Source organism: Juglans microcarpa x Juglans regia, chromosome 1D, assembly GCF_004785595.1.
Source record: "Juglans microcarpa x Juglans regia isolate MS1-56 chromosome 1D, Jm3101_v1.0, whole genome shotgun sequence".
In the NCBI taxonomy this organism is placed as follows: Eukaryota; Viridiplantae; Streptophyta; class Magnoliopsida; order Fagales; family Juglandaceae; genus Juglans; species Juglans microcarpa x Juglans regia.
The window spans coordinates 36700190-36719181 of NC_054594.1; the positions used below are offsets into that span (position 1 = coordinate 36700190).

Consider the following 18992-nt stretch of genomic DNA (forward strand, 5'->3'; position numbering starts at 1 on the left):
TGTAATGATTAGAAGATGAGTTGAGATGAATTGAAGTAGATTTGTGATCCAAATTGGCCCACTAAGAGCATTTGCCAATGCAAGTTCAAATTAAAAGGAAATGTGAGGAAAAACCCCCAGCATTGGCCTAACTAAACATCTTAAATTTAACATTTCTTCTACAATAAATGTTAACTGCTCTCCATACTTGGCGTGGAACTGTACACAGACTAAATTATTTTTTTATCATTTCTTTACCTCCTGCTCTTTCTTTCCCTCGATTTTTTTGTCTTCATCCCAAAACCCTCATTTCATTTATCTTTTTTTTTTTTCTTTCTCCCGAAACTCTGTCTTCGCCCCTTTTTTCTTCAACCCGCAAGACATTTTCCTTCAGCCCCATTCCTCCCCAGCCTGCAAGCGTCCCCTTCTCTCAAGCGGTTGCCATCATCTTTGTGGTCTTCAACGTAAGTCTCTCTTCCTCGCTCTTTTCTCCCTCTTCTTTGTGTATTCTTTGTGCCGTCTCTTCTCTCCCTCTTCTCTGATTCTCATTTTACCTTCATCGAGTGATTAAATCCCTTTATTTCTTTCTCTCATCCATTTCTCTCCCGCCGAATACTAAACTCGCACCCTCTCATTTCTCCCTTCCATTTTCGTCTTCTTTCTGCACCTTCGCCGAACACCACCTCCCTCCCCCTATTTGTGTTTTTTTTTTTTTCCTTTCCATTTTTTCCCATTTTCATCTTCTCTCTGCACCCTCGACTTCCTCCCCCCTTCCACTTTTTTTCTTTCCATACTCGGCTTCATCCATTTGCAGAGAACCTATCGACTCTTTCAGCAATACAAAGTATCTGGATCTTGAGCACTTGATTTTTTCCTAGATTGCCGAGATCAACGTATGTCTCAAATTTTCCTTAGAAATATTAATCTAGGTGTGTGTTAAATTTTAAAAAATTTGTGAGTTTCGTTTATTTGTTCGAATTGTTGATTTTTTACTAATAGGAGAATCTGTGATTGTATTTGTCTATATTTTGATTTAATGCTTGTTTTAATAAGGCCAGTAACGTGAATCTCTCTTTAGCGTGCACGATTATGTTGTGGAGCATCTCTTGGCAGTTCCTCACAGTTTCGAGGTGTTATGTAATGCATATCAAAATAGTGATAAAAGATCAAAGACTATTGTTATCTCATATTTGTTCGAATGTGTTTATTCAGTGGCACAACAATATTGCATTTTTTTTTGGATTAGAGCTCTCCTTTGAACATAGGATGCCCCAATTTAATGTGTGTTGATTCATTAAAGTATTGGTGTTGGTATAGACTACATTGCTGAAAGTGTTAAATTTTGAAATTATTGACAATGGACAGATATCGTTCTTAATGTGTGTGCTAGACTGTGTTTTTATCTTGGATAGATTACTCCACAATTTCTTCATGGCTTTATGAAGTTCTTTTTAAAACTTTAATTAGTAATTTGACTAGCTACTACTACTGAAGTTGGTGAAAATCTGTATAGATGTTTTGTTTTATTGGTGAAATTTAATGTTGGTTAGCAACTAATTTATGAACTGTTTTTATGGTTGGGTAGCAACAGGTTTTGTTTTGTTGATTTGGTAGTTGCTAATGTTGGTGGATTTCTCAACTTTTGGATTAAATGTTGGTGGAAATGTTGCTGAATTTGATTTGTGATAGGCATTTTGTGGAGATTAAATGTGTGTTTGCAAAATATTAAAAAAATTAATATTAAAATATATAATATTTTATTATTATTTAGACTTTGGGATGACTAGTCCAATGTGGACAAATCTAACTAGAAATCCATGTTATGGCCAAAAGATAACATTCTAGCTAAATTTTAGACTTGTAATGGTTAGGCCATTGCCAATGCTATTAGTGGTGCCGAGTCCGATCTTTTTATTTTCTAGATCACATGCCACATAAATTCACCTGTATATACCAGTGAGGACAAGTACAAGACGAAGGCAGGAAAATATTTCTTCAATGGACAGGTATGACTCAAGTGGAAGAGGGACATAGACCGAGTTCCATAGTATTTATGTGTGTGGATAATTGTACAATATTAAATATTTAACACGTACGGTACTAAAAGTGTGAAAACCCATCTTGAAAATAATCTTTATAAAAATTTGACAGGTATGGATTACAACACCAAGCTAGCATAACCAGAAAGAACAGTCGGACATGTTCACTTGTGCGACATGATATTTTTATTTGTTAAGATCGCAAACTTTTTATTATTTTCTCTTGGCTTTCATCGTACTTTGGAAAATGATCGCATAAAAAAGCAACGTCAACTATATAACGTGTCCAGGACGGAATGAATCTGAAGGTTTTGTCGTTGAGAACAAAATCAAGATGCTGAAGGCAATGTTTGATATGGATTGCTAAACGCAGCAGCATTGCCAGGCCTGGAGAATACAATCTACATCACACGAGGCAAAACATGAATTAATTGGCATTTTAGATGAGTTGATGATCAGAACCGCTTCAAAACGGGATTTGGCCAAATATTAAAACTTTGAGCAATTACCTGATAATTTCCAAGCGTATGTGTGTTAAACCCAGCTGCACAGTAGTCGAAGTAATATTCCCATGTCCGAATGAATTTTTCATTGAACCCGAGAGTCAGGATTTTGCTGAAAGAACAAGAATTAGTGCCCTCAGAAACGAAATACAGAACTTCACTGCAGCAGTCTTCACGTAATAACAAAGCAGATTATAATAAACATTGAATCATTCCTATTTCATATCAGGAAAAGTGAATCGAGGGATTGATTACCGGGAAATTATCAGAACATTTGATCATTGGAAACCTTTTCATCATTTGAGGTATTATTTTCTATGCAGAGCCTTGCTAATATTATATATATCCGATATCGGCGTTGCATGTGAAGCTTGAGATAAATAACTTGGTTTTTCTAGCCGTGATTTTTCTTACCTCTGCTTCTCCAGGAAGTTTTTTCTCCAATATCGGAGTGTTTGGTAGTAATGAATTCCTATGTTCTCCACATCCTCCACACTGCATTACCAAAACTCTATAAATATTTTGGAGGATAAATATCAGAAATAAATAACAATACAAAGTAATTAATTTTGTACCAGAATCTGGATGCAGCAGCCATAGCTGATGTTACCCTACTTAATGAAGGTAGGCATCCACCGGGAAATATATACTCCTTTATGAAGTCTGAACTTTGCCTGTACTCCTCGTAACGTTCATCCGGTATTGATATGAACTTAGAAAAGATCAACCGCCTTTAATGGTTAGCATAATTAACTTAAACCCATGAGAGAGCTAAAGAGAACAAGGCAAAATACACTTGCAACCATGGCAGTAAAATCAAATTGGGAATATAGGACACTAGTTCTCTTGTCTCCCACCATTACCTGCAGAACAAGAAGCCCATCTTCTCGTAATACTGATTCGCAGCAACGAAAAAACTCTTCCATGAATTCATGGCCAACAGCTTCTAGCATCTCACTGGAAAAATACCATCATGTTATTTATTGGGGATGTTATGGTCAGAATATAAATTAACTGCCAAAGGAACTTACCATGATATTATTCTGTCATATTTGTTGGTATAAGGCAACTGGCGGTAGTCACAAAGAATAAATTTAATGTGGTCCTGGTAACAGGGTTGATGAAAATTAATATGAAGTCCTAGAAAACAAAATAATAAAATATGCCCGTTTGAATTAGGTGTTCTCATGATGAGAAAAGGACCAGATAGTCACGTGCAACTTGCAACGAGACAGTAACAGATGCAGGCGTCTTCTTTTATGAAGCACAGGTAATAAATTTGTAGAGTTGCAGCCAACATTTTCTATTTGTATTCAATGGTCATGATATATGCTTTTACAAGCAAAGTTGCATTCATCAAATTAATACCTGAAGCCCAACTTCTCTCACTTTCTTTTCTGCAAATTTCAGCTGCTCCTTTGAGAGGGTGATGCCAGTGTACTTGCATCCAGTTCGTTTGACAACTTCTATTGCTAAACTTCCCCAACCACACCCAATCTCCAGAACTTCATGATTCTCATCTATTCTTGCCTAAACAAATTGAAGTTTAGGATAAACTGAAGTAGCTTTTCAACAAGAAAAAAAATCATATTTGATGAAATCCCATTGAAGAGACTTACTTTTTCAATCAGAAGAGAGATCTTCCTCAGCTGTGCAACCTTTAAATCTTCATCTTCCTTCTATGAAAGTTTTAACACATGCTTTCGATATAAGTTAAAGAAAAATAAAATTATGCAATTTTTAAACCATACATTATAAAATAAGTTTTGATCCCGACCTTGAAGACAGCACAGGAGTATGTCATTGTTTCATCTAAGAACAGAGCAAAAAGGTCGTTACTCTGAAGCACAACAAAGGAGGAATTGTAAGCTCCTGCCTGTTAAATACTAAATAGCTAATCGGTTTTGAATGCTAAAACCGTAAACAAAAAGAAACTAGATTACTCTTAATAAAAATCCTAATTACGGTAAAAGAAACGGGATTGTGCTAATCTTGCCCATTTTCTAACAAATCCTAATTGATGAAGAGAAAACCCCACTTAACATCTTTTTATGAACTAGAGTTTTGAAAAAAAAAAAAGTTTATGAAAATAGCCTATTCCCAATAACAATATGCACTTGGTACAATGCAGGAAAGGTTGAGGTAATAAAGCCAAAAGCCACCATTGTTTACATGCTTTCACCCATGGCTTCGCGAAAGCATAGGTGTCGCATATGTTTCTCAATACTAAATATTTACGTACTCTGAAAACTATTCCTGCCAAAGCATAAGTTCAGAAGTCATTATAGTTACTGTAGACTGTTCCTAGACTTATTCGGAGACATCAATAAAAACATGGAGTTTTACAGGTCATATAATCTGTTACCAGGTCATAATGACGAGAGATGTTCCTGCGGGCCTGTGTAAGAGTATTTTGCCTTGACACATGCTGAAAAAAGTATTTTGCTGATGCTATACTAGCTGTAAATAACAATGGAGTCCACCAGCCCCTGAAGTCAACAAAAGTGACAGTTCAATGTGATGCGATTGTGAACATAACTAGTAACACCACAGTTCAGGATTCCAGCTGTTTTGCCAGTCATGATATATCAGTTTTTGTTCATTTACCTTTTCTTATTCAACTTTGAGATGGAGGAATTTGCATCTCTGCTTGCAATAAGAATCTGAAAAACCAATATTATAAGAATAAATTTGTTTGTGAGTTGTACATTATTGCTTTTTGGAGGATTGGGTCAGATTCATGTCGATTTATCTCACCTTAAAAAGATTTAGAAGACCATCTTTTTTATCAACAAAAGAAAAATCTCCGTTTATATATGCATCTGCAAGGCCTAAATCAGCCCGTGTCATTACCTGGGCAAAGAAATATAGTGCTTGTCAGTGGTGGCATGTGACCCTTCAGGAAAATACCGGGTATAAATTTATAGTACGCACCTTCCAGTAGAATTGGGGACTATGAACTCTCAAAACAGTTTTCAGCGAACATTTTTCCATGGTTCCTTCAAAGTTGAATACCGTGCCCCCTTCCTCCAATAGACTGATACCACAAGGCATAATATATCAAATTTCCATGGAAAACAAACTTAATCACCATAAAAATGTGAACGGCAATATAGTGCAGAGAGAGATGAGTGTTAAGACCAAGAGACTGATTGTCAAAGATGCAGCCTGCATTATAGGAGATATAAACAGTAAAATAGGACAGTCTTATCAAATGTAATGTCGACTAATAGCTTAGCTAAGCACTTCTATGTTACGACTTGAAGTTTTAAAAAGTGGAAAAAGGTGTGAGGATATGCAGTTCAAGGAAAAAGGTGTAGCATCATAAGCAGTATTTCAACAAGAGATACGATAGTACACTGCACTAATCCTATTGCTGCCAGTTTGCCTGAATAACGTCTATTATATTTGATAGTACTAGTGAACAAAAGCCCTCTTATCATTAAGAAAAAAATTCCCAACATGCATAATCTAGTGCAGCCTACCTTAATCAAAAAGCAAAAAATCCAAATTGTCAAAGTGGATGTGAGTGTCAGTGATTAAGTCCCAAATCTTGTGATAGTAACAAAAGTGAGTAGATGATATAACTTAGCCCAAATCCATATCCTTAAGATATTTGTTAAGGCATCCCCAAATGTGATATAAGGACTTCGCTTGTGTTATCCTGACTGATTATCCAGCTCAATCCCCTCAATCTCCTGCCCTATCTACTGTTCAATCTCAGGCTATCTCAGATGGCAAGACTAAGGATAGTTGACCTCTATTTATTCCTAGGATCAATCTATTATAAATCAGCGTAAATCTGTCATTACTTTCTGTACACTTTCCTTTTATGTACATTTCCTTTCTTGTTTACTTTCCTTACTTTGCACATAGCCTACGGCTATATTTATATGATGGAATACAACACTGGTTTGTGTGGAACACAAAACCATTTCATTCTCTTTTCTTTCATGGTATCAGAGAAACCATAGGAATACTCCTTTGATCCTGCTTTGAACATGGACTCATCTTCTCATACCCACACCTTTACTTTACCAAGTATTACGCATCACATTTCCACCAAGTTAGATGGTTCAAACTATTTAAATTGGGTTTCACAGTTTCTCCCTATTCTCAGGAGCCATGAACTGATGGGTGTTGTTGATGGTACAAAACCATGCCCCCATCAATTCCTCACTGATGAAACAGGAAAGACAACCACAGTAATCAACCCTGGTTACCTATTGTGGCAAAAGAAAGACCAGTATCTTCTTGGCTGGTTTACAACCACTCTGTCTAAGATAGTTCTATCCTCTATATATAGATTGAACACCTCTAGACAAGTGTGGACATCTCTGGCAACAAGATTTGTTTCTCAATCTCGTTCTCGAGTAGCTTATCTAAAGCGCCAGTTGCAATCTTTACAGCAGGGATCTCAGTCTTGTACTGAGTATCTTGATCTTTCCAAATTATGGGCTGACCAATTGATGGCTGTAGGCAAACCAGTAGAAGATGATGATCTCATCTCCTACATATTGGGTGGCTTGAGTCCTGCATATACTGCTTTTATTACTTCATACAACTTTGCTACTCGTGATGCTCCCATGACATTCCAAGATTTTCAAGCTGAACTCTTAAATTTTGAAACTCTACTTGGCAATCAACATCAATCTGTTGGTAACTCAGGAAATTTTGCTCTCTACTCTCATAAACCAAAACCTACATGGAACAATGGCAAAGGCAAGTCATTTGGACAGAACAAGGGCAATTACAGACCAAATCAAAAAAGAGACAGCAACAACAAGAATCCCTTTCAAGCTGACTCCAATAGAGCACCATGCCAAATCTGTGGCAAAATGGGACACTCAGCCTTGGACTGCTACAAGCGTATGGATTATGCTTATCAAGGCAAGCATCCACCTGCTCAATTAGCGGCAATGGCAGCAAGAACAAATTCTTCAATAGAACATTCACAAGAGCAATGTTGGTATGCTGACAGTGGTGCAAACAGTCATGTGACAGCAGCTTTGGAGAACTTATCTATCCAAGAACCATACAAAGGTGATGAGGAAATTGCTGTGGGCAATGGAACAGGTTTGACAATTGCAAATCAAGGTTCTGCAGTTCTCTTTAACTCTAGCACTCCTTTCAAGTTGAATAATATACTTCACTGTCCATCAGCTGCTGCAAACTTACTTTCCATACAAAAATTATGTTCTGATAATCATTGTGTATTTTTATTGACTGAATCTCATTACTTTGTGAAGGACAAATGCACGGGCCAGACACTTTTGCAAGGGCTTAGTAAAGATGGGTTGTATCCAATCTCCTTCACCAACCAAATAAATAAAACCAAGAAAATCACTGCCTTTCTTGGTGTCACTGCTGATCCTATCACTTGGCACAGAAGACTTGGCCATCCAGCTACTGCTACCTTTGATAAAATCAAATCCTTAGTGCAACTTCCTGTCACTAAGTCTCTCAAGTAGTGTTCATTGTGTGAATCTTGTCAATTAGCAAAGTCTAAAGCTTTACCTTTCTCTGAGTCTCATAATGTAACCCTTGCTCCTCTTGAAATAATACATTCAGATCTTTGGAGTTCACCCATAGTTTCAAACAATGGTGACAAGTATTATGTGACTTTTATTGACAATTTTTCAAGATTCACTTGGATTTATCCCTTACAATCAAAATCTGAAACTTTTGAATGCTTTGTTAAGTTCAAATGCATGGCTGAAAACCTCTTATCTAAGAAAATCAAAACTTTTCACTCAGATGGTGGCGGTGAATTCATCTCAAATAGATTCAATGAATTTCTGTAAACACATGGTATTACACGTAAATTGTCTTGTCCTAACACAGCTCAACAAAATGGTTTAGCAGAAAGAAAGCATAGACACATAGTAGAAACAGGTCTAGCTTTGATTTCTCAATCCAAGATGCCCTTAGACTACTGGGTTGATGCTTTTAACACTGTTGTTTACCTCATTAATCGCTTGCCTACTGCTCTTTTGAAACATCAGTCTCCTTATTTCAAACTCCTTCACAAGCAACCAGATTATACCCTTCTTAAGGTATTTGGTTGTGCCTGTTTTCCTCTCATTCGACCATACAACCATCACAAACTGATGTTTAGATCCAAAAAATGCATATTTTTAGGCTATTGTTCCAACTACAGAGGTTACAGATGTCTTGACCCTGCAACTCGAAAAATTATTCTTAGCAGACATGTTGCGTTTGATGAAGGTTCCTTTCCTGCTCAAGACTGGTTTCCACCCTCTACTAAGCTCTCTGCAACAGTTTCTGGTTCCTTAGCAGAAAATTCTTCCCAGGTAATGACTCTTACTCCTCCTCAATTCATATCTGCAGAAATTACTACCAACTCCCATGTCATTTCCAATCCTGTTGATCCCAGACATGAGCTTCCTGATTCAGTCACTCACAATGAATTCAACATCATTCCTTCTCAATTTAATGACCTCCCTACCGGTTCTGACCCTCCTGTTCCAGAGTCACATTTTGATGACCAGAGTCAAGTTTCTAGTCCTCCCAATTCCTCACAAGTTGACCTGCCCTCATGACTTCCTTCAAATACTCAGCCCTCACACTCAATGGTGACTAGATCCCAAGATGGTTCGAGAAAGGTCAAAAAATTTTCAGATTACAAACTCTATTCTACTAAGTATCCTTTGCAGGTCTATTCTGCCACAAGTGTTTTTGTCACTCCTAAAACTTTTGCACAAGCAAACACAGATCCTCAATGGTGCCAAGCCATGCAAGAAGAATATCAAGCACTTAGGACCAACCAGACTTGGACTCTTTGCCCTCGACCTCCCAACAAAAACATTATCTCAAATAAGTGGGTCTACAAGGTTAAACAAAAGGCTGATAGCACAATTGAAAGGTTCAAGGCTAGGTTAGTAGCAAACGGATATGAACAACAAGATGGCATTGATTTTACAGAGACTTTTAGTCCAGTGGTCAAGGCATCCACTATCAGAACCATTCTTGCTCTTGTTGTACACTACAGTTGGGAAATAAAGCAGTTGGATGTCTCCAATCTTTCCTCCATGGATCACTTGAAGAGGAGGTGTACATGGAACAACCACAGGGCTTTGTTGACAAAACACATCCCACTCATGTATGCAAGCTGCAAAAGGCAATCTATGGACTAAAGCAAGCCCCTCGAGCTTGGTTCAACAAACTAGCCAGCACTCTACTTGGTCTCGGGTTTGTTGAATCCACAGTTGATTATTCTCTCTTCATTTTTCACAAATCTGATATTCACTTGTTCCTACTCATTTATGTTGATGACATAATTGTCACTGGAAACAATTCATCTACCATCACTCACCTTGTTTCTTGCCTCAAGCAAAGCTTTGCTATGAAAGATCTTGGAGACTTGCACTTTTTCTTGGGCATCCAGGTTCATCGAACCACAGCAGGCCTTCATCTTTCCCAACTCAAGTATATCACTAACCTCCTTGAGACAACTAGAATGGTTGGGGCAAAGCCAGCCAAAACTCCAATTCCTGTTGGTACCAAACTGTCACAATATGATGGGGATCCTCTAGCCAATGCTACTGAGTATAGACATTTGGTTGGAGCTTTACAATACTGTGTTTTAACTAGGCCTGACATTGCATTTTCTGTAAACCAGTTATGTCAGTTCATGCACAATCCCACTACTACTCACTGGGCAGCTGCAAAAAGGGTTCTCAGATACCTTAAAGGCACCATCCAACAAGGACTATGCTTCAGTCCAGGTTCTCTACAGCTCAAGGCCTACACTGATTCTGATTGGGCAGGGAATCCGGATGACAGAAGATCCACAACAGGTTATGCTATCTTCCTTGGTCCCTGCCTCATTAGTTGGACTGCTAAAAAGCAACCTGTGGTGTCTAAATCCAGCACAGAAGCTGAATACCGATCCCTTGCTCTTGCTACTGCTGAACTTTTTTGGCTCAGAATGTTTTTCCAAGACTTGCATATTCCACTTATCAACACTCCCACTCTATGGTGTGATAATATTGGTGCAATATCCCTTGCTTCAAATCCAGTTTTTCATGCTCGCACTAAGCATATCAAAGTACACTATCACTTCATTCGGGACAAGGTAGTGCAAAAGGATATTGTCATTAATTACCTTCCTACAGCTCAGCAGATTGCCGACATTTTTACCAAAGGTCTGACCTCTGCTCGATTTCTTCTATTGAGAGACAAGCTACAAGTGTGTCCTACACCCATTAGCTTGCAGGAGGATGTTAACCTGACTGATTATCCAGCTCAATCCCCTCAATCTCCAGCCCCATCTACTGCTCAATCTCAGGCTATCTCAGATGGCAAGGTTGACCTCTATTTATTCCTAGGATCAATCTATTGTAAATCTGTCATTACTTTCTGTACACTTTCCTTTTATGTACATTTCCTTTCTTGTTTACTTTCCTTACTTTGTACATAGCCTACGGCTATATTTATATGATGGAATACAACACTGGTTTGTGTGGAACACAAAACCATTTCATTCTCTTTTCTTTCAGCTTGGAGACTTCCTTAGGTAGGTATCTTCCTGTAACACCTCCTCTGTGATATTGAACCCTTTGCCTTAGATGTTTCACCAGGGTGAAAAAAAAACACTTCAGATGAAATATATTTCTCCAAACTCAATCTTTCCCAGCTTTTATAACAAGCAGAACATTTTTTGCACTTTGATAGGCTTCAGCATCTCACTATAAACCCAGGTATTTTCAGTGTACATAGAGAAGGGTCTTACAATCCTAGATGAACGTCTATATAATACTGCAACGAGGCAAACCTCTGGTATAAATATGTTAAGATGATCTGTAAATGCCACTAAGAGTAAACTCACATTACACATCCAGCTGAGATATAATGTCTTAGGAACCTGGTGACAGAAAGGCGCGCCCCCATTTCTATCAGGGAAGGTACCATGTGTTTCGCGTTGCTCAAAAGAGCACAACTTTTTCCAAGCATACTATGGGCAGCAGCCATGCCAGCCTGCCAAGAAGATACACTGTAAGATGCATTTAACCAACCATATAGCTCTTGGAAAGAAAAATACTGCATAGAAAGCTACAGGTTTGGCCACCATCATTCCCAAAGGCTTGGGTGTTCTATGTAAGAAGTACATCCTAGAAGACAATCTTTGGTCACCTTGTTACATCATATATCGTTATAACTCAGAAATTATTGACCACTAGTCGCTACCTTTAATCCATCCTCATGGAAACCATAACCTGACAAAATGCAGAACAAATACTCAGATGATAGTAAATGTAAAGCGACTCCATATCTGTTAAACATAGTAAAAATCAGCTCTGATTTCTGAAACTCCATATTACAGTATGGCATCTATTTGTAAGTCGGTCTCAGCATGCATGAAAGTTCACCTTGGTATGCCCCACAAAACCAAATTCCTCTCTTCCCTTGGATATGATCAAGCTCAAGCGAAGCTTTTGATGCAGCAACAGATGGGACTGGATGAGCAGTTGACCACTTAAGCATGGTACTTTTTGGTGTATGGTCTGGGTTGAGAGTCACAAGAAAAGGTAGATCTGTTTCACCAATATTCTGCAAGCTCAAAATTTCCAGGGTTTAATTATAGCATTAAACATTTCCTGATAGATTTATTTGCATGGAGACATCCTAATTTGACAATATAGTACAAGTTTAAGAAGCGAAATGTTATTCCTATGCAACAAGAAAGATGCCATTTCTTTGAATTATTATTTCACTAATAATGTAATGTGTTTCTTGTAATAACTGGCTTTCCTTTCACACTTACATGAAAATATGTCTTCTTATTTGCACACATACCGTTGGATTTGGATATCCAGTTGGACTGAGGAGTTCAGTTTTTGGTGTAGCTATTGAAGCGCTCTTCATGTATCAGGCAAAATTATGTTCTTTCGACAGTGGATCCTTAAACCAATTTCTATGTCAAATATAATGAGTTATTGTCCTAAAGGATTCACAGTGATTGAGTTCAACAATTGGAAGCTCTAGGTTTAGGATGTGTTTTTGAAAAAGTTACCCTATTCTGTATTCCATTCTTGAATTTACCAGGCAGTGGGACTTTCCATTATCACTTTGTTGCTGTCAAGAATCTCAAACTTCTTTAATCCATTAGTACGACTAAAAAGGAAATTAGTAACCAACCTGAAGCACATTGAGCCAGTATGTCAAACATACTTTATTGTCTCTACTTCCAAGAAAATTCCATGCACTCCATGCTGCTTGGTTTTTGGGCATTAAACTTTTGTCACGATGAAGGAAAATATCACTGCAAATAGAGAACAAAAGGATGACTTGGCATTTTGACCTACTTCACTATGGCCGAGGACAGTGCCATCCATCTTAGCAGCTCATTTTTTTGAAAACTTGTCATGTAAGAGTCTAATCACGATTGTAGTTCTTATATAGGCCCGGAGTAACTTCTAAAATATTAAGCTCGGGAAGTATATAGTCGCTGTCTTGCAAAGGGGAGAAACAAAATCGAACCATTTTTTTCTAAAAAAAGGGGATAGAATTAACAAATTAATAGATGGATTCAGCTTAATTCAAATAAGATCCTTTAACACCACATCTCATGCTCAAAATACCAGCATCTCATCCATTCTCAATAGTCAATTCAAATTCTCCATACAGCATAACAATTATTATTCTTCTCTCTTATTTTTCTGAAATAGAAGGTAAAATTATGAATTTTGTTTAGTTTTTTCTATTTACAGTGAGAAGATGGGACCCTCTAGTGCAGATTATTAGGGATAGGAGAGAATGTACCTGTAAACATATTGAAAAGCACCAAGTATTCTCATTTCATCAAAAGTTGTTTGCTCTCCTAATATTTTCAAAGCATCAGGGGCATGGACAGCCAGTATGCAGCCATTGTATGTTTCTTCGGAACCGTCTCCACAGATTATAGTGCAACCTGCAAAACCTCTAATAAAGTTCATTAAAATTGATCACAATTCAAATAAAAATATTTTTTCATCAAAGAAAAAAGATTATATTGATTCCTTTATGCACCCCTCTATTGAAGCCAATTCAATTAATTTATATCCTATGACTCTAGATTACGCTAGTTCAGACATTTTTTATGTGCTCTTATTCTGTTTACTTCCACATTGATATGACTAGCTGAACTGGAAACTGGTAACAATACCTTAAAATAACATTTGAATATGAGTACACCAATTTCTCATTACATGCAAAAAATATATATACTTCGTGATCATTTGAAAATAAACAAAACAAAAGAGAAAAGGAAGGGAGCAAAAATATGAAACTAATTACTCACCCTCATCATTTGATATAACTGACTGCACCTCAGAACTAGTTCTAATTTGACAACATTTATTCTCTAGCACTTCTCTGACCTGATTTTATTTAGAGAAAAAAAAAATCAGTTTAAAACAAAATGTAATTCACATGGCACACAAGCAATTTCATTTTTTTCCCAAGATCATGTTAGCACCTTCTTCACATAACAATGCGAACGCCGTCTGACAGTAAGCCATTGCGGACGGCCAAAGATCTGCAGAGAGCATTCAACTAGGAAACAATTAAAATCAACGTGGACGACTCCAGCTCCAGAAACAAGCCATACATACTAATAGTTTATAACTTTATACCATACACACAAGTCTATACTCAAACCTACAAAATATCCTCAAAAAGCGGATTTCCACCTGAAGTAGATGATGATTTCGACAAAATGAGAGAATAGAGAAAGCTGAAAAGTTCATAACTCCTTCTGAAGGGCAGGACCAAATTGAACCACAAATTGGAACCTATAAAAGTACAACTTTTCACTGTCATTAAGTAACAAAATGATGATCTATAACTGAGAGGAAAAGGCTTAAGGTTGTAACAGAATACAGTGCATTAAGAATCTCACAAGATAAGCTTCCCGAAACAATTTAGAGTAACCCCGTGAATTGATAAACTGTCCCAAAGTTTCATTGCGATCAATGTCTGGATTGTTTTCAAGCAACTCAAGATAACTGCAATAAATAAATAAATATATATATATATATATACATATATATACAAAGATTCAGCTCTATCCTTATCTTCATCTCTTTCAAAACATTCTCGACAGTGATATCCTATATATTCTTCTTCCCACGAAAAGAAAAATTATTATCTAACCTTTGAAAAGAGGATGACTTACCTTAGAACATCATGCTTAAACTTTACGATTTCTCTGAGCATTTGCCAAAAGTATGGATTTATAGCATTCTTCTTTTGTGCAAACAAACTCAACAAACCGTTTAGGCTTCCCCATTCACAGCCCTGGCCTTTGTCTAAGCTCACTGAAAACGACATATCTGATGCCTCCATATCAACTCCAAGACTCTCAAAGAACTCCATCATATTTGGATATGTCACCTGTCCAATTTCCAAATTGTTACTCAAAAGGAAAATGCCCTGTGGAAGATACGGTATGTCTTCCTCTCATAAACACAGGATGGAGGATAAGGCCATGCTAATGCTATTCATGGATTGAAATGAGGCTGGAATGCCACAGGAATGGAGGCAGCAAATGCAACCTTCTATCCTCATGAGAAACCAGAAACATCTCAATGCTGCCTGGTTAGGCACTCGTGCAATCAGAAAGTATTTTAGTTATGAATACAGGGTTTCCAATTGACTTCAGCAAATAGACATCTCTTGTCAAATTGTTCTTTAATTATTCATGCTTTAGGGGACCTCAACTTCACAAAACAGGAAACCTTCTCTAGTGCTCATCCACATATACTTAAACAACACAAAGACTTGCTTTCCGTGCAATTTGTTGTTTCTAGAATGCTCTTTCACAAGAATTCCCATCGTAACTGTTTTCCTCCTTGACACACTGTTAAGTATTTAGGTAATAACGGAGGCTTTGGAATGGTCCGCATACTTTATGTTTATATGTTTTGGTTTTACAATAATATCTTCATATTTTAATTGAAAGGTACTTTTTCCCCTTTGGACTTGTTGTTTTCTCGGCCTGTGTAATGTGTGGTTGTAAATGTAACAAAAGCTTAGAGATATCGTTACCTACGATTAATGTAACAGAGGTCTGAGTCATAGAAAAGTCTAAAGAAGGAAAAAGGAACCATTACTTACTCGATTGAAGACCATGAAGCCAAGGTCTAAATCAACGCCGTCGAAGGTCGCGGTCTTGGCATGGCCGCCCAAGTACTCCTCCTTCTCGTACAGCACCACATCCACCCCAGCTTTGGCCAGAACATACGCCGAAACCAAACCACTAATTCCAGCACCAATTACTGCCACTCTCATCTTCGACATTATCCTTTCTCTGCACTGACTCAAATTCCACATAAACATCGATCCTAAGATACTTGCGTACAGAGTATAGAGAAAAAGAGGGAGACTTAAAAAGTTCGGAGGAGTGGTTGGTAGTACTAGTGCTGGTGAAAGGTCAATGCTTTATGGAAAACAACCAATCTGCTAAGAACATTAACCAGGTTGGAGGTTACCCAAAAAAAAAAAAAAAAAGGTAGAACTAACTCCGGGTGCTTGTTAATTCCGAAGATTGTTTCTAAACATAGAATTTATTTATTTACCTTTCAAATGGAAATAAGGTGTCGATATAATCTTTTGGGAAACGAGGACTTTTTTTCATCATTTTCTTCAGCATATTTGGAAAGTAAAAGTGAGAATATAAACCAGACAGAGAGATAAAGGGAGTAGTACTATTAATGGTAGCATGCCTTCTATGCTTCAAATCCCAACACAGGAAACCAAACGCCAAGAGTTCCTCAGACAAATGGCATTCACTCTAAAACCCGTCCAGTTCCACCAATCAGAACTCTAGCTCTCTGTTTCTGTGCAATGATCGATTGAAGGAGCATATGATATAATAATGCAGAACTGTGTGGAACACAAAGAGACGGAAAATTAAATAGAAAGAAAAAGAGAGGAAGCAGTAGATAAAGCTATATTTACGTCTCTGGAAATGCACTCTTATCCGAGAACTAATCATGAATATATACTACTGCCACCACGTGGTATCGAAGAACTCCTATGCTAAAATTTCTTGCGGATGCATTGTAGGATCCACAGTAACCACAAAATACTTGTTTTCACGAAATTTTCGCATTAATCCTTTATGTTATCGCCACTGACACAGCTTGTTCTGTCAAGTGTAAATGATGTTTAACTTTAGCTTTTAGTGATGACAGAACTTCTCTATTTCCTCCTGCGAAGGTATCGAGCGCATGTGTGTTAGTGTGTGTACGTATAACTTTTTGACACGTGCATGGCTGGCGTTCACCTATATACAGAATGGTGGAGGTGAGACGGTCCCGGTCTTGTCGTCTCGGACGTTAGAGAAGATATATGTCGCACTGCATAACTAATAAAGATGGAAGCAACAATATGCGGAATCATAAGAAAAAAGATGTCATTATAGGAGGGAGGAAAGATCAGTAGACTCACATTAAACATCAGCAGGAGATGTATGTTTGAAGGAACCTCGTAACAAAGAGGCACGCCACAGCTTCCATCATAGAAGGCACCATGCGTTTTGGGTTGGTTAGCAGAGCACCACTTTCACCGGCCAAACTATGTGCAGCAACGCCTATGCCAGCCCTCCAAGATGTTTTCCTCGGTAAATGAAAGTGATATGAGTGATGCGGGTTGCGATTTGGGGAGCAAACCAAGGTTTATATAGATAACATCCCTTGTGCAACCAAATAAAAAAAGAGTAGACTACGTGCATGTGATTATAGTTTTATTTTTATTTAGAAGAGTTATTTTATTGGTTTTCTTTTGAATTTTGAATTTTATAATTTTTAACGTATCAATAACCGACATATGTATAAATAAATTTTTTGTAAGTTTTTCTTAAATATATTTAATATTTTTCAATAAAAAATAGAAAAACTATTTTTCTGTACAAATATTTTAGATAATATTAAATACATAATGAATATTATAGATATGATCAATATTATATCGAATTGGAACAAATACTCGTAATTTGGAATAAACTAGTTTTAATTATTATTATTATTATTATTATTATTAAAATTAAAAAGAAAAAGAAAAATCTAGCTGATATAAATGCATGCTCGAAGAACAAGTTGGGTGGATACTTTCCCCCTCCATATCCAAGATGAGAAAAAAGAAAAGAAGAATAGGGCTGAAATTAATCTTTTCTAGGGGTGCTCCCTGGAAATATTACATGATATACACCACATGATATATTATATACTATTTTATCATAGCTAACGAATATGATAACAAAAGACTTCTAACTATTACATATAAGCCTTAAGATTTGGTAGAAGTTTTGATTTTTATAAGGACTTTTAATTCTATATTTTTCAGTCATTTTGTTTTAAACTTGGTCAATATTTTATGCGAGCATGCATGATGAGTAATTAAAACCTTATCTTATTTTATAATTGTGCAACTTGCTTGAGTTTTTGTGTATTTATTTCATCTCATATATATATATATATATATATATAGAGCTAGTGATATCAAAATCCACTTTATAATTTCTAGTGATCATATTAAACTTTCTAGGAGCTTGATGATAATGGAGTTCATTTATAAGGGCGGCACCAATAATTTCTATAGGCCAGCTTGCCAAGTTGGGAAGGTTTTGTGGGTTGTCCTTTTTTAAGTAGGGAGAAGCATATAGGTTGTCAATTGTTATGACACCCCAATTTTAAAATGACAAAAAAAACCTTCATATATAAATTGAGTTCTAAATATTAAACCAACTCAAATTATTCGTTTATAAAAATTTCAAATAAAACTTTTAATTATTTCGTAGATGACATTTATTTCATTACTCTCATTCTAACCCTCTCATATGTCTTCTAAGCCTCCTTTTTGGCATGCTCCTCTTTAACATCAGTAAAATAAAAAATTTTATAGGTGAAAGGTAAGTCCACAGTTTGGTAAGTAGGATTGATTAAGCTAGATGTAACATATGAGTCTCAATATTTATTAAAAAAAATAAAAATAAATTGATAAGTAAAAATAAACAATAATTGAAATCATGATACTAACATAAAATAAAAGTCTTGTACCAGTAAAGATACTTCTAAAAATTCCTTCTCATAACTCCTCTTCATTGAGATCTTCATCTTCTCAGTATCCTTCGGTGTAGTTATTGAAAGCTCCTCTTTACTTCTTCATTTAAGGTCTATGTTTTCTCAATGTCCTTCAGTGTATGTAGTTGTCCTCCCATACATTTTTCATTGAACAAGCTGTCTACACCTTCTCAAAGTCTTTCGGTGTAGTTTTCCTCCTAAACATAACTTAGTAACGGTACCGTACTAAAATAAATTCCATACATCATTACACGTAACCATACTATATTTCGCATGATGTTTCAAAGATAATTATCGATAAATATGCCATGGCTACTTACATAAACTTTTAGGCTCGAGTCACACATTTCATGATATAATAATTTACTTTGAGATGTTCTAACATT

At 36.7% G+C, this 18992-nt stretch overlaps 1 protein-coding gene across 1 annotated transcript; it reads right to left on the reverse strand.

Moving 5' to 3' along the window:
* Positions 1-2201: 2201 nt before the first annotated feature.
* LOC121235481 lies at positions 2202-15872 on the reverse strand. The gene is made up of 24 exons (XM_041131834.1): positions 15641-15872; positions 14700-14917; positions 14424-14529; positions 14215-14316; positions 14001-14060; positions 13824-13902; positions 13307-13454; positions 12683-12806; positions 11914-12094; positions 11732-11760; positions 11373-11521; positions 5456-5558; positions 5279-5374; positions 5129-5184; positions 4887-5010; positions 4299-4361; positions 4141-4200; positions 3890-4051; positions 3553-3626; positions 3385-3478; positions 3097-3233; positions 2936-3016; positions 2528-2633; positions 2202-2419 (listed from the first exon to the last, which is right to left on the reverse strand). Exons 1-24 carry the CDS (start codon positions 15860-15862, stop codon positions 2348-2350), a joined length of 2646 nt encoding a protein of 881 aa, XP_040987768.1. The 5' UTR covers positions 15863-15872; the 3' UTR covers positions 2202-2347.
* Positions 15873-18992: the final 3120 nt, after the last annotated feature.

Coding starts and splice junctions, on each gene's coding strand:
- LOC121235481 (XM_041131834.1), bottom strand. CDS start 15,862: ATGTTTATGTGGAATTTGAGTCAGTGCAGAGAAAGGATAATGTCGAAG. Junction 13,903..14,000: donor CGCATTGTTATGTGAAGAAG/GTGCTAACATGA, acceptor AAATAAAATCAG/GTCAGAGAAGTGCTAGAGAA. Junction 12,807..13,306: donor GCTTTTCAATATGTTTACAG/GTACATTCTCTC, acceptor CTCTATTTGCAG/TGATATTTTCCTTCATCGTG.